Source organism: Acanthochromis polyacanthus, chromosome 23, assembly GCF_021347895.1.
Source record: "Acanthochromis polyacanthus isolate Apoly-LR-REF ecotype Palm Island chromosome 23, KAUST_Apoly_ChrSc, whole genome shotgun sequence".
NCBI lineage: Eukaryota > Metazoa > Chordata > Actinopteri > Pomacentridae > Acanthochromis > Acanthochromis polyacanthus.
Genome location: NC_067135.1, coordinates 9,300,747 through 9,314,174, shown reverse-complemented (window position 1 = coordinate 9,314,174; position 13,428 = coordinate 9,300,747). Strand labels below are relative to the sequence as shown.

At 38.9% G+C, this 13,428-nt stretch overlaps 1 protein-coding gene across 1 annotated transcript in view; it reads right to left on the bottom strand.

Annotated features, from left to right (window-relative positions):
* LOC110965472 (collagen alpha-1(XXV) chain) overlaps positions 1–13,428 on the bottom strand; it is a 177,518-nt gene that overhangs the window by 74,752 nt on the left and 89,338 nt on the right. The window contains exons 3-4 of the mRNA XM_051943661.1: positions 6,854–6,898; positions 2,640–2,647 (exon numbers count right to left, since the gene is read on the bottom strand). Coding sequence (XP_051799621.1) covers positions 2,640–2,647; positions 6,854–6,898 — 53 coding nt within the window. The remainder of the gene's footprint in view (positions 1–2,639; positions 2,648–6,853; positions 6,899–13,428) is intronic.

Here is a 13,428-nt window from a genome sequence, read left to right as displayed (position 1 = left end):
GATGTTTGCTGGTAGCAGGAATATTACAAACCAGACTTGCCAGATGATAGGGACACAGCTCCCTATTAGAGGGAGTTCTAATAATAAAGTCTGACTATGTGGTGCAACTGGTGGTGCGATTTTGTATACTAGTTTGCCGTACCGCTTTTTTATCATTTGGGAAAATGCACTTAAACTGCTCAAGAATTAGAACAGAAAATCAGGGGCATTCATGTGTCTATAAGCTAATTTTTACGTTGCAGGCAGCAGCTGATTCATTTAACTCAATTTAAAGACCGGAAACAAAGTGAAACAGCCACTTCACGCCAAAACTCACTAATCTACATGTAATATTACATTTGTTTAGTCTGTGCTGTGAAACATGATAAGTACAACCTCAAATTAAAGTTTTAACCCTCCAAACTGTTTCTGAGGTTTGTTTTTTTATTCCCGTCTCTTTTTTCCCCCCACTGTGGGCTCCTTTATTTATACAGCAATATAAAGTCTTGCATCTCTATGGAAACAGCACAACCAAGACTAGAAGTACAGAGAACTAAAACAAGTATCGTATGCAGTGTGATACAGTTATAATGCCATAAAGCAGGGGTGTCAAACATGCGGCCCGTGGGCCAAAATCGGCCCTCCATCGGGCCCGCTGAATGACTTCGTAAAGTGGAAAAATTACAGAGAAGTCATTAACTGCAATTTATAAATTTGTTTGTGTCTCATTTTGTAATATTTTGTCTTCTTTTTGTTGTTTTTTGTCTGATGTTTATAATTTGTGTCATGTTTTTGTCATTATGTATATTTTTTGTGTTTCCTTTTTGTCTCGCTTGTGTTTTGTCTCATTTTTGTCATTTTGTGTTTTGCTTTATTCATCGTTTTGTGCTGCATTTTAGTCATTTTGTTTTGTCATTTGTTTTGTATTTTTTGTCTCATTTGTACATTTTTTTGCCACTTTGTCACTTTTGTCAAATTTTGTGGCTTTTCATGGTTATGTTTCATGTCGTTTGTCTCATTTGTTGTCATTTTGTTTCTCGCTTTTGTCGTTTGTGTCTCATTTTTGTCATATTTTCTCTTGTTGTTTTTTTGTCATTTTTAAGTAAAATACTATATCGTTCAGCTCCAGACACCTGTGATCTGTTAGTTTCAATGTGTAAATGATAAACTCAGGCAGACTATTGTTGAAATCTAAACTTACATTTTCAAGAAATTTCATGTTGCTCATAATGTTTTGTAGAAAGATAATTACTTAAATATGACCATTTTTAGAATGTACTTTTCTGCATTAAAACAAAGAAAAAATTTGGAGTTGTTGTTATTTCTTGGTTGCCATGCTCTGATTTTACTAGACCGCCCCACTTGAGATCAAATTGGGTTGAATATGGCCCCTGAACTAAAATGAGCTTGACACGCCTGTCATAAAGCATAAAAAAGGAAACAAAATATGAATTTGTTTAAGTTCACACTTGGAAAGCACCACTACTTCAAAATACTCGGAATAAATGGTGAAATTACATTCAATAGATATTTGAAGACTCATATTTTTAATTTGTTTCCATGCTAAACACTGCCTGCAGTTCAGCCTAGTTCAGGCAAAAAAGTCCCTAAATTGCTGTCCTGTGACTTTTGGTCACAGCTGAGTCACTCATTACTTCACAGCTGCATTGAAAAGGATAGAATTTATTTCTATTTTAACATAATCTAGTTAGTGCAATGCTGCTCAGTGGCGCAAGTGGTTAGCACTTTCGCCTTGCAGCAAGAAGATCCCTAGTTCGAATCCCGGGGTGGGCCTGGGATCTTTCTGCATGGAGTTTGCATGTTCTCCCTGAGCATGTGTGGGATTTCTCCGGGTACTCCGGCTTCCTCCCACAGTCCAAAAATATGCTGAGGTTAATTGAGTACTCTAAATTCCCCATAGGTGTGAATGCGAGTGTGATTGTTCATCTGTGTATGAAGCCCTGCGACAGACTGGCGACCTGTCCAGGGTGTCCCCTGCCTTCACCCGAGTCAGCTGGGATAGGCTCCAGCACCCCCCCACGACCCTAATGGGAATAAAGCGGTGTATAGAGGATGGATGGATGGTTAGTGCAAATATTTTCCCAGTGGAAGAGTACATCACCGATGAGTAGTAGTTCATGCATTTTCTGAAGGTGAAAAATCCAACATTTTTTTCAGTTGTTAAAGTTTCCTGCTGGGACAAATGATGTAATTTCAGTGATTTTTTTTCAAAGATGACATGCCTTTCAAACTTGCTGGCCTGCTCTGGTGTTCACAGGTTTAAGGGCGATTACACGTAGGACTATTTCTTGGGTCTCTGGAGCTCCTGCTGGTTTCCTGACAACCTTGCTGCGAAAACAAGACTGGAAGTAAATTTAGCACACGGACTGGAGAGCGCTCATCGATCGTCTTGTCCAACTCAATGAAAGTGGGTGACTCCGTTTCCCAACATGTCAAAGGACTTCATGGTTTTCTGCCTGCTTTTTTCTTTCTTTCATGTTAAAAATTTCTGTGCAGATGCATCAGCTGGATCGGCTCACCTTGTGTCTACAATCTTAAATGTTAAACTACAGCAATATGTGGCTATGTTTCACTTGTGTTGGGTTGTGTTTACCTTCAAATGGCTATCACAAATGAAGACGAGAGGCAGGGATACTTACAGGAGGTCCTGAAAGAGATAAAAAAAAACAATGCTTAGTGTATTTTCAGTCAAAGATCTACATCATTTATACTCCACTTAACAACTAAGGAATGCATCTTGCTGTGATGCATTCACTGACGCCATGATACCAAAATCCCTCTCATCTTTCTACCTGTGCTGTAGAACATTAGCATTGTGACAATCTATTTTCCATTCAGTCGGGCCAGCAGTAGCCACCAGGTCCAGCGATCACATTTTACATTCGTAAGTGGCTCTGATTTCACTACTACAAGGGGTTGCGAGCTTGTTAAAAAATCCCCCCACGTTTTTGTGAGGTGACACTCGTCTCCCCCCCCCCCCCAATTACTGCCGCTCACAGGACTCTGTGCCAGTGCAGTTCAGGGCTCCCCAGAACCCTGCAAATCATTCCAGGTCTTTAGGTTCTTATTAAAAACGTACCCAGCTGCTTTAACCCTGAAAAGAAGGAGTTTATTTTTGTCTTTACAAGTCCTATGTCCTTGAACTGTTCTTCTTCATGACCAGTTGCAAATCGCTCCTACAGCTGGAGCGTTTAAGTGCGTTTGAGGCTCGCTAGGCCACATTTCTGTAGCGTTGTTTTATGGATGGCTGAGTTACAGTAGACCACTTAGGTTTTAATAAACCCGCTCCCGTGTGTTTTTTTTCTGACATGTCCCACGGCGTCGAATGGCTCAGGACAAGTATTTCAAACAGCAATTATGGAAAATCAAAGAAATATGTGATAAAAGGCTTCAATTTTCTGCAAAGTACACAGCAGGCACCTCAAAGGTTTCAGGGGAAACGGCTATTACAGCTTCTTGATGGCCTAAGTTAAATTAAAAACAGTGTTAGAAAACACAGCGTGAGGCATCATTATTAGATTTTTTTTAAAACGTTTGATGAAAAAAGGAGAAAATTTGGCTGCAAAGGCGCCAGAAAATGACGAAATAAGGAAAAATATCTTTAGAATAGAGTTTTTAAAATCGAGGGATGTCATTTTACAGTGATGCTGAATATATGCCCAGCTTTTGTGCAGTTTTTTAAAAAATGGTTAACAACATAACAGTGATTTTAGTAGATATTATCTGCAATTGAACAAAATAGGGGAAAACAACAGCCAAATAACAGTTGAAACAATTATTTGCCGTTTTTCAATCCATAATATAGATATATTTTACTTTCACAAAGTAGTAATATCAGTAAAAAAAACAACAACTGTATTTTTATTATTTACATGAAGTAAGAATTTTCTGGTCAAACGTTGTATAAAAACAAATTACTACTTGTAATAATACAGATCTTGATGTTGATATTTTCTATGGTTAACATGTAAATTAATGATTTTTTCATGACTTTATTTATTATTATTATTAGAAGTAATTTAACAAAAAACAGTAAAAATCTGTACCATAACAGTTTAAATATTTGCCATTTTGCAATCCTTAATATAGATTTTTTTCTTTTAAAAATGTTTAATATTCGGAAAAATAATATTTTTTGAAGATTTAAAAACATTTAAAAAATTATGAGAACAAATCACCACCTTTACAAATTCAGATTTTTGAGTTGGCGGTATTTATAGTTTTGCCATGCTTTTTGATGATTAATATGTAAATTAAAATTTTATGTGTTTTTAGTAGTTATTATTGATGCTTCTTTCAAATATCAAATAATATCTGTACAATATGAATCATTTTCCTTACTTAGTAAAAATAGTGTAATTTTACAGTGAAACATGGGAAAATTAACTACCATGTATAAAAAAAAACAGATTTTTGTGGACATTATTTACAGCTTTGCTCTGTTCTTTAATGTTTTACATGTAAATTTATATTTTTTTTTTACTTTGATTTTGCCACTTATCACAAGTAACATCTGTAAAATATCAGTAAAGGGCTGTAAAAAAAAAAAAAAAAAAAAAAAAAGTTAAAACCAGTGTTCCTGACTCACTAGTGCAGGTTTTTATGTGGAAAGTGGTTGCTCACATGATGATAAAAGCTGTTTGACAAAAAGGTCACACAGCAGCTGCAGTTGCTCTCTCAATTTCCCATTTTTTGGGGGATAAAAGCTGCTTTAGCGCCACTGTATCATTAAGCTGCTCAATCTGCGCATCAGTTCCTCCGTTTGCTGAGTGCAGGTACCTGAGCAACAAGTCCTGATTATCCACATGTGGGAAAATACGTGAGGAAACTTCTACCACTTTCCAGCTTTGACCACCTGCTAGAACAGTTTGAGACTGTGGCTTTCACGGCTACAAAACCTTTTTTTCATCCGAAACTGTCATGCCACACTTTCCCTTTCCATACGTTACCGGCAAACAAACAGGAGATCCTAATGAAGTGTCCCATTCATTTTTAATGCAGAGGTAAATATCACCGTGTCTTTTTCCCTTTCTGTCAGTTGCAGCCAAGTCTGGGTGAGAGCTTCCCTCCTGCCTTTGTAGATGAGCAAACTGCAAAACACCTCGCCATGAATTTGCGGGGGAACTCACAGCGGTTTAGTTACTTTTGGTTAAAGTGAATCATGAATTAAATATGCCTCCCTTCAACATCCACCAGTGCTGAGAACTTAGAGGGAAATTGGATTTGCAGAAGGCTTACAGTGCAGAATTCAGCTCGCCTGAGCCCATCAAGGACTGAATTTTTCAGTCGTATAAGTAATGTTTGCAGCTTTTTTTCTGCTGTGAAATGCTACACAGAGTTTGACACTGGGCTCCAATGATGCAGCATGGGACACCGAGTCTGCTCCCCTGTAAATTCAGCACAAATAACTGAGCTATAATTGTGTGCTAATGTGCAGAATTACACTTGAAAATGGTATTTTTCTGCACATAAGAGTAGATAAAGAGCTTTAATGCTTAGATCTCCCTTCTGACAACATATTCATCCCAGTTAGTGCTGTAATTTGGCCTCTTATACAGATTCTAAGACCCGCCTTTCCAGTTTTTATCCATTGTCTGCCTTTAATAGACCACTGTACCTCTGCAGCCCAGACATCATGACTGGGCACGATTGTTTGCTTGTTTCCAATTGATTTGTCAAGAGAAGGCTATTCACATTCCCCACATTTGCTCCGGCTGAACAGGGAGCGAAGACAAAAAAATTGTCTATGCACAATGGTGCCATTTGAAATATGCTGGCACAGTGGATGTTTATTGGAAAGTTGAGCGCTGCATAAACAAAGCCTGGCGGTGTTTCAGATCTGCAGCCAAGCAGAACATTCAACTGTTGTCTGAGTGTCATTTGATTTCACTTTTTTTTAATCTTCACTCACTTTACAGAAATTAGAAAAAAGAAAAAGCATTCACATCTTTTTAAAAAAAGGATTCTACATTGGGCAGAGTTAAAAAAAACAAGCAAACCTCAGCCGATTAAGCTTAATTCGTGACATTTTTAAAAGTAGTGTCTGGATTTGGGTTTTTTTCCCTCCTCACAGGCACAGTGTTTGTTTCTCAGGCTGTGAAACCAAACCGCTCCCAGACTCAGGACCTTGCTTTGCCCCGTCTGTCTAACTTCTGTTTTTTTGTCTCTTTCTTACAAGTGCAATACTTTTGTTTCCGCGCTCTGCTGCTCTCCACTCCCGAGCCCATTATCACTCTCGCTATCAGGTGCAGCCGAGTGCATGTTCTGGCTGCGAATTCAATTTGCGGCGACATTTTCTGGAGAGCGTCGCTGCACAACATGTCCTTTTTCCTCGATACTCAGAGGGCTTCCACCGGGCCAAGTTCCTTGAGTCGGCTCGAAAAAAAAAAGAGAGGAAGGGAGTGTGTGTGCATGTGTGGGAGGAGATTGGAGATCCTTGAATGCATCATGACAACTTGTTGCTGAGTTTGTGGAGGCCAACAAAGCGTGGGTTATTAAATACACGCACCGAAACACAAGCACATCATGTCTGGAATGGACCGGAGTGTCTAAAAGTTTAGACACGGACGTCATCAGGCCCTGACAAGTTTGGCCGTCACTTGTCAGAGCTGCAGTTTTACTGTGAAAATCCACCGTTTCTATGGCAACTGAAGCTCAAACAATCTGCTTAAAACCACCAAGGCCACAAATTACACATCTATAACCTATTTTGGCTTCCTAAGATATACAGTGTACTTTTACATGATTGTAAGTGCAGGATGATTTGCTGATGTCCTGCTGAATTATTCCCTGAAACCGTTTCTGGATTCAAACTGCTGTGATCTCTGATCCAAGCACACACAAATGTGCATACCAGTTTCTCCGTTGCGGCCTCGTCTTCCTCGCTTCCCCGGAGGTCCTGCAAAAAAAAACAAGAACATAATACGTTTTAGTAGGTAATTTGATTGTCTTATTTGTTTGTCTAAGTTTCATATTCTGCAAGTATTCTCACAGTCACACCGCCCTGCAACCAGGATGAGGAAGAATCGCTGGGAAACCTTGTATTTGGGCGATAAACACCTCAGAATACCAATGTTTACTGAGTATTTAGCTCTACTTAGACATAAGCTGATGAATAAGAAGTGTGTTATGCCATCATCTCAATTTCTCTCTTCCTCTACAAGTTTTGTTTCAGCACGGACGCCCTTGTTTTTAAATTGCTTATCTAGACCGTATTTTCCTGTTTGCCTTTCTCCTATCAACACTATCATGCTGCTAAAGCTCAGCTGGAAGACTAAAACAATTACACGCTTTGCCAGGTTTTACACGTCCAGGACTTGGCTGGGTTTATATTGTGTGCAGGTAGTCTTTAAAAAAAAAAAAAAAAAAAGGAGTAAAACCTTTGGAAGGTGGGAGCATCTCTCTGAAACTGACCTCCGAGCAGAACATGCAGTGTTTTCCTGTGTGCATTCATTCGAGCTGTTTTCACATTTACACGGACATCACCAAAAAAAGGAAAAGCACTTTTCACTTTATATGAAAGAGAACTTTCACTGCTGTTATGTCACAAAACTAGGCCATGAATGGAGAGGAAACGTGGAATTATTAGTCCTTCAAAAGCAGAAAAATGAAAAATGTTAGCTTCTGTGGAGGCAAATCTGTGATAAATAGCAGTACTGGTTATATGAATTATCCGATGACTGTTTGCAAACAAATGGAGTGGTAAAGCTCAGTGTAGTCAATAAATACAACCCTGTATAGTTCATATTGATGATATAATCACAGAAAAACTGTTGAAAATAGGTGGTCGCCCTTGAATCCCCTGAATTCCAAGCAGTTTCTGGGTGTTTTTACCTACTGTGGGCTAGAAAAAATGTACAGGTCTGAAATGAATGCGTGCAACAGCTGTTAGCAATCCTAAAAATAATGCCAGATATTGATTGTATTCTGTAGAAACACAGCCTGCTGCAGTTCAGGCAGAACTTTGTCGCATGACTGTTGCCCACAGCAGTCATTAATGACTTCACAGTTTGGTCAAAAAGCTATTTTTTGGGGGGATTTTCAGTAAATTTGGTTTGAACTAATGCTTTCTTTTTGGCAGAATTTCTAAATGACATGTAGAAAACTAAAATGTTGAAATGTGACAATTTTAGGCTGAGATTTGGTTGCGTTTCTTGTCAGAAAGCCACATTAAAAAGGCCAAGGACTGTCAGAAACCTGGACATTTGATGATTCTTTCCGTTTCACCATTTTCTGGCTCTGATAAATGGTTTAATTTTTTAAGACAGCGTGCCTTTCTAACTCACCAGGAGGTTTTGGGGTTCAGAGGGTTAAAGGAGAATACAAAAAGACTGGAAATGAAAACAGAACCGAGAGCAACAATCTCCTCCTACTCCTCACCAATAATACTGTGAAGACTTATTATGCAAATCACTTTAAAACCTCTTTTGACCCCCTTTCAGTCAAAGAGTTGCATTCAGTCGTTCAAGGTTCAAGATAATTACAGTAATGAAATGAGTTTGGGGACGTTTCTGAACAGACTCTGACAGCTGCTCCAAAAGGATGACTTCATGACACTGGGCCTTTGTCTGCAGCTAAAAAACAAGACTAAAAATACAAAGCAATCATTCTAATTACTAATCTACATAACCTGACCCGACCCCAAAACCCCAGCGTGAACAAAATCCTCCTTCTTTATGTTTCAGCATGTCTTTCCTTTCTATATTTGCCAGACTTTGTGCACTCCAGCCCTCCATAAGTAAAGCGACAAAGCAAAGAGCAAAAAATAGGAAGAATAATCCTCATTTACACGCCGTTTGGTTGATTTATGACATTCCAGATGTGGTACTGGGGTGCAAAATGCAAAGATTATGTTGCACAGCTCTTTGTATGATGCTAAGTCCTTGATTTGATCCCACTGTTTGGCTTCCAGCTCTGCTTCTTTTGAACCGAGTCCAGGATAACATCTGCCAGTGAAGGGTCCCGGCACAGTTTTAAGTATGTAACCACAGGTGGAGTTTGACTCCCACTTTACTATGGTTCACATCAACCCTGCTTTCTCCATACGTTTGTTTTTGAAGGTTTTAAAGGAAACAGAAGGGGGGTTTACTGCGCCTGGCAGCCGCTTCATTACTGCTCACTCTGAAAATGACACTTGACACCTCCGAGAGGAATATTTTGCACGACGATATGACATCCGCGTGATTTCAGTGGTATATTCTTGACAGCTGTTAAGAAAACATTCCCCAAATTGGAGCCGACAGTCCAGACTTTACAACAGCTCACATTATTTTCAGATATCCTCATGATTCACAATATTCATCTTAATATTTTTCATTCTGATTATAGACTGTAAGGAGAGCTCACCATGCAAACCAGATTATACCAGCGACAATGAAATGCTGGGTACAGATCACTGTGTGCCAACAACAATACGTCAGCTTATGAATCACCAAATGAAAGGATAGCTTAACAATGTCTACGAGGACCGGTCAAAACAAGTTTTTAGTTGTATTTTAAATTAAACTAAAGATCTCTGGTTAGAAATGAAATCAACAGCGCTTAAAAAGCTGGATCCTGGAGTGATGAGAGACTGTTAAACCATCACTCTTGCTCAAAAACATTGCGCTGGCCTGCTGTTTTCTCACAGTATCCCAAGCACAGTCACGGAACAATGATTTCAGAAAAAAAGAATGTGGCTGGGAAATTCAAGATGAGGGTCAGCAACTCTGAACAATCTGTCGAAGCCTTTTCAGCAGCTTTGGAGTCGGAATGTGAAATAAATCAAAGTGGACTTAAAGTTCATTTAAATGTTTGGTCAGACAAATATTTTGGTCAGACATAACAAAATGGAACCCGCGGTGTTGTGCATTGGGGTTTTACGTTGTGTTATTTGGTGGCTTTTGTAGTTTAGAATCTGAGCAACTTTAGGCATCAATAAACGTGCGGTTTGGCTTCACTTTTCGCTGCGTTGAGAGTGGATGCTACTTCATTCCAGACTGAAATATCTCGACAACTATTGCAAGAACTGACATGGAATTTTGTACTGACTTTTCTCAAAGTTTGGGTGATTCTCTGACTGAGCTGGCATTATTGGTGATTGTGTCCATCACAGGATGAACCAAAATTTTGGTGATCTTTTTTTAATTTGACCATCACCTTCTAATTACCTGTCCGTTGTAAATCCCATGCATGTCACACTGAAAAACCCTTTTTCCTCTTTCTTAGTATTTCTTAAGAAGTTGGGCATCTGCCTTTAAACACAAAACTCCATCTGATTGTTAAAACCTGTGCAGTTCCCTTAGATCCATTACTTCCTTTAATCCAAAAGGCATGTTAGCTTTTAAAAACCCATTTATTAGAGAAAGAACATGAAGAGTCTTTGGTTTTCCAACAAGTCCTTGAAATAATCACGTCTCATGTGTGGTTCCAGCAGGAAAGTGAACCAGATCCAAGACAAAAATTTTGATTTTTCATCAAAATGTCACATTTAAAAATTTGTCAAAAATAAACAATTTGCTCTGATCAGATTCTGTAAAAAGGAAAAATTATGCTCTTATTTGAATAACCAGGAAGCTCTTAGTTACTCAGCTGTGACCAAATGTCGTGTAAAGAAAATTCAAAGACTTTACAGCTGAACTCGACTGAACTGCAGGATGTGCAGAGGGAAAAATAGATGGAAACAAACCTATAGCATGCGCAGCGTCGATTTTTCTTTTCAAGTATTTGTAACATCTGTGGACTCTTGGAAAAATTTTGGACCTGTCTATTCCAGTTTTTAGAACATAAATAATCAAAGAAATCCAATTTTTGTGATTCATGGCATTATAAGCATGCCACACTACACAGAAGACATTTTAAAGTCTGTTGTAACAAAATCAAAAAGCAGTCAGAAATTGTTTGGGGCTCACAGAGTTCAAATGAAAAAGTTAAAAATATTCCGTGATTTCCGTGCAAAGTTGGATATGTTTTTGTTTAAATATGGATTACTTGATATTGTCAAACATAACAGCACATCATGCTGCAAACTGTAATTTTGCTCAAATGCAACAAACCACAAACTGCCTCCAAACTCCTCATTTTATCTGTGAATACGACGGTTATAGACTGTGACTTGAACAGCACCACGTTAGCTGTAAGAGCAGCATGAAACCATCAGCATTACACTGACAAGTCTCAAAATTTATTCATTTTCTACTTTTTTTTTCCCCAGGAATAATCACACAACATGGGATTTTTACATCCCACAGAAGGTTTTTAGTTCCAAGCTTTGATAGTTGTAGTCATTTGAATGCTATTTGGCACAAAGGAATCCCATGTAACTGGTAGCATTGCGAAACCTGCTGTTTTAAGCCATGGCTGTATTGTTTTTTTTGAATAATTTCGCTCATGTTGTTCATTACGATGTTATTTCAAAGTTACGCATAGCTTGAGATAATAAACTTCTTGTTTATGCTTCATGCGATTGAGACACAATTGCCTTTTAGCACTACCCATCATCCAGACTCATTTACAATACCAGCATTGTTTCAGAGCTTGATATACATAATCAGACCATTCAAAGCTTCTTTCATAAAGTAATACAGCCATTCCTCAGAATAAAAGTCAAAGTAACGCCAGAAATAGCAAACTGGGTACCAGCTCCAACCTCCAAAATAAATCAAGTTTGAAGACAGTTGGCCTGAGACTTCACAGTAAGACCACTTGCACCTTTTGGGATGTAGTGAACAAATTCAGATGTTTTCTGAAACTGCAATTCCCAATCATATATGGTTTGTGTTCCCACATGTTAAAATGTCATTGCACATGAAGCTTTAAAATGTTTTACCTCCGATGTTCTCTGCCACTTGCTAAAGAGTACACTTTTGGATGATTGTTCAAACATATCATTGGGTTCTTCTGTTAATGTGCAAACAAAATCTAAAATCATACATTTTGGGAAAAAAACACCTGCCTATTAAGGCGATTATAAAAGGATTTCATGTTTGCTTCATTCATCAACACATTTTCCATGGTTCATTTTAAAACCGCTTCTCCTTCCAACTGTAAACAGTCGGCCTTATTCATGGATACCAACAGCACCACACACTGACCTTACTGTTTATGTATGAGTCAGAGAAACACAATGTCCAGCAGGAATGTATAACAGAAAAGTTACAGTCGTACAATACTTTCAGTGGTAATGTTTGCACAAACTGACGTGAAGTTGTTTTTGCTGGAGTTTAGATTTTACACCGAGGGTACAACGTGAACACCGAGACCAACAAGATCCATCCATTTTCTCATCGTATCAGAAGTCAGGTCATGGTGCATGTCAAGAATTCTTTCTCTTGAGCAACATTTTCCAGCTTCTACTGGAGGGCTTTTTAGATGTTCCCAGGCCGGATGAGATGAACGAGACCTGGGGTCTCCTATTAGTTGGGAATGCCTGGAAAACTTGCGAAAGTAGTCACCCGGGAAGCATCCTAATCAGATTCCTGAACCACCTCAGCTGGCTCTTTGTGCCTCAACTCTACAACAAGCTTCCTCTGGCTGTTCACTATCCTCAACCAATTACTGTCCAATGGAAGAAACTGATATCACGCACTTACGATGTCTTTCTTTTGGCTGCTACCCAGAACTCCTGACCATGGATGAGGGTTGGAATGTAGATGGACTGTAAAGTAACCATCTGCTTCAGCTCCATCTTGACCACTACAGTCTGCCCCAGTCCGTCTATCCATCTCACACTCCATTTTCACATCAATCATCAACAAGATCCCAGGAAACTTCATTCGAGGCACCAACTCACCCTTAACCCAGAGAGATCAATTCACCATTTTCTACTATACAACCAAGGCCTCAGACTTCTAAGCGCTGACTCTCGTCCAAACTCCTTCATACTTGCCGAAAAACTGCACAATTGTTTGCTCAAATTCACGGTCTGATGAAGCCAACACAAACACTTCATCTGCAAAAACCAGAGAAGCAACTCTGAGGACCTCAAACTGGACTCCTTCCTCACCCCAACTGCACCTTTACATCCTGTCCATGAATATCACAAACAGGATCCGAGACAAAGGGAAACCTTAGAAGAGTCCAACATCCACCGGAAACTTGTTTGACTCTGTGCCGAGAATTCAAAAGCCAAAAAAGTGTTCTTCAGAATTTCAGGAGAAGGATTAACTGAACACTTAACTTTCTGTGTGCTGTTAGACAAACAGACTATGATATCAATTCCCAGTTTGAGATGCGTAGTTTTGTCAGGCCTCATCAAGCGTAAAGTAATACCGACTTCATTGTTGTGTTGCTGAACACCACAATGTCCTTCTGAAAGTATCTGCATACCATATACAATAAACTGGGTGATTTCAAAGTGGCAACAACTAGCTTCAGAACTTGAATTTTAGCTGAAATGTTCAGGATATTGTTCAAAACAAAAACTCTGATGATCAATGTGTGCAGGCATTC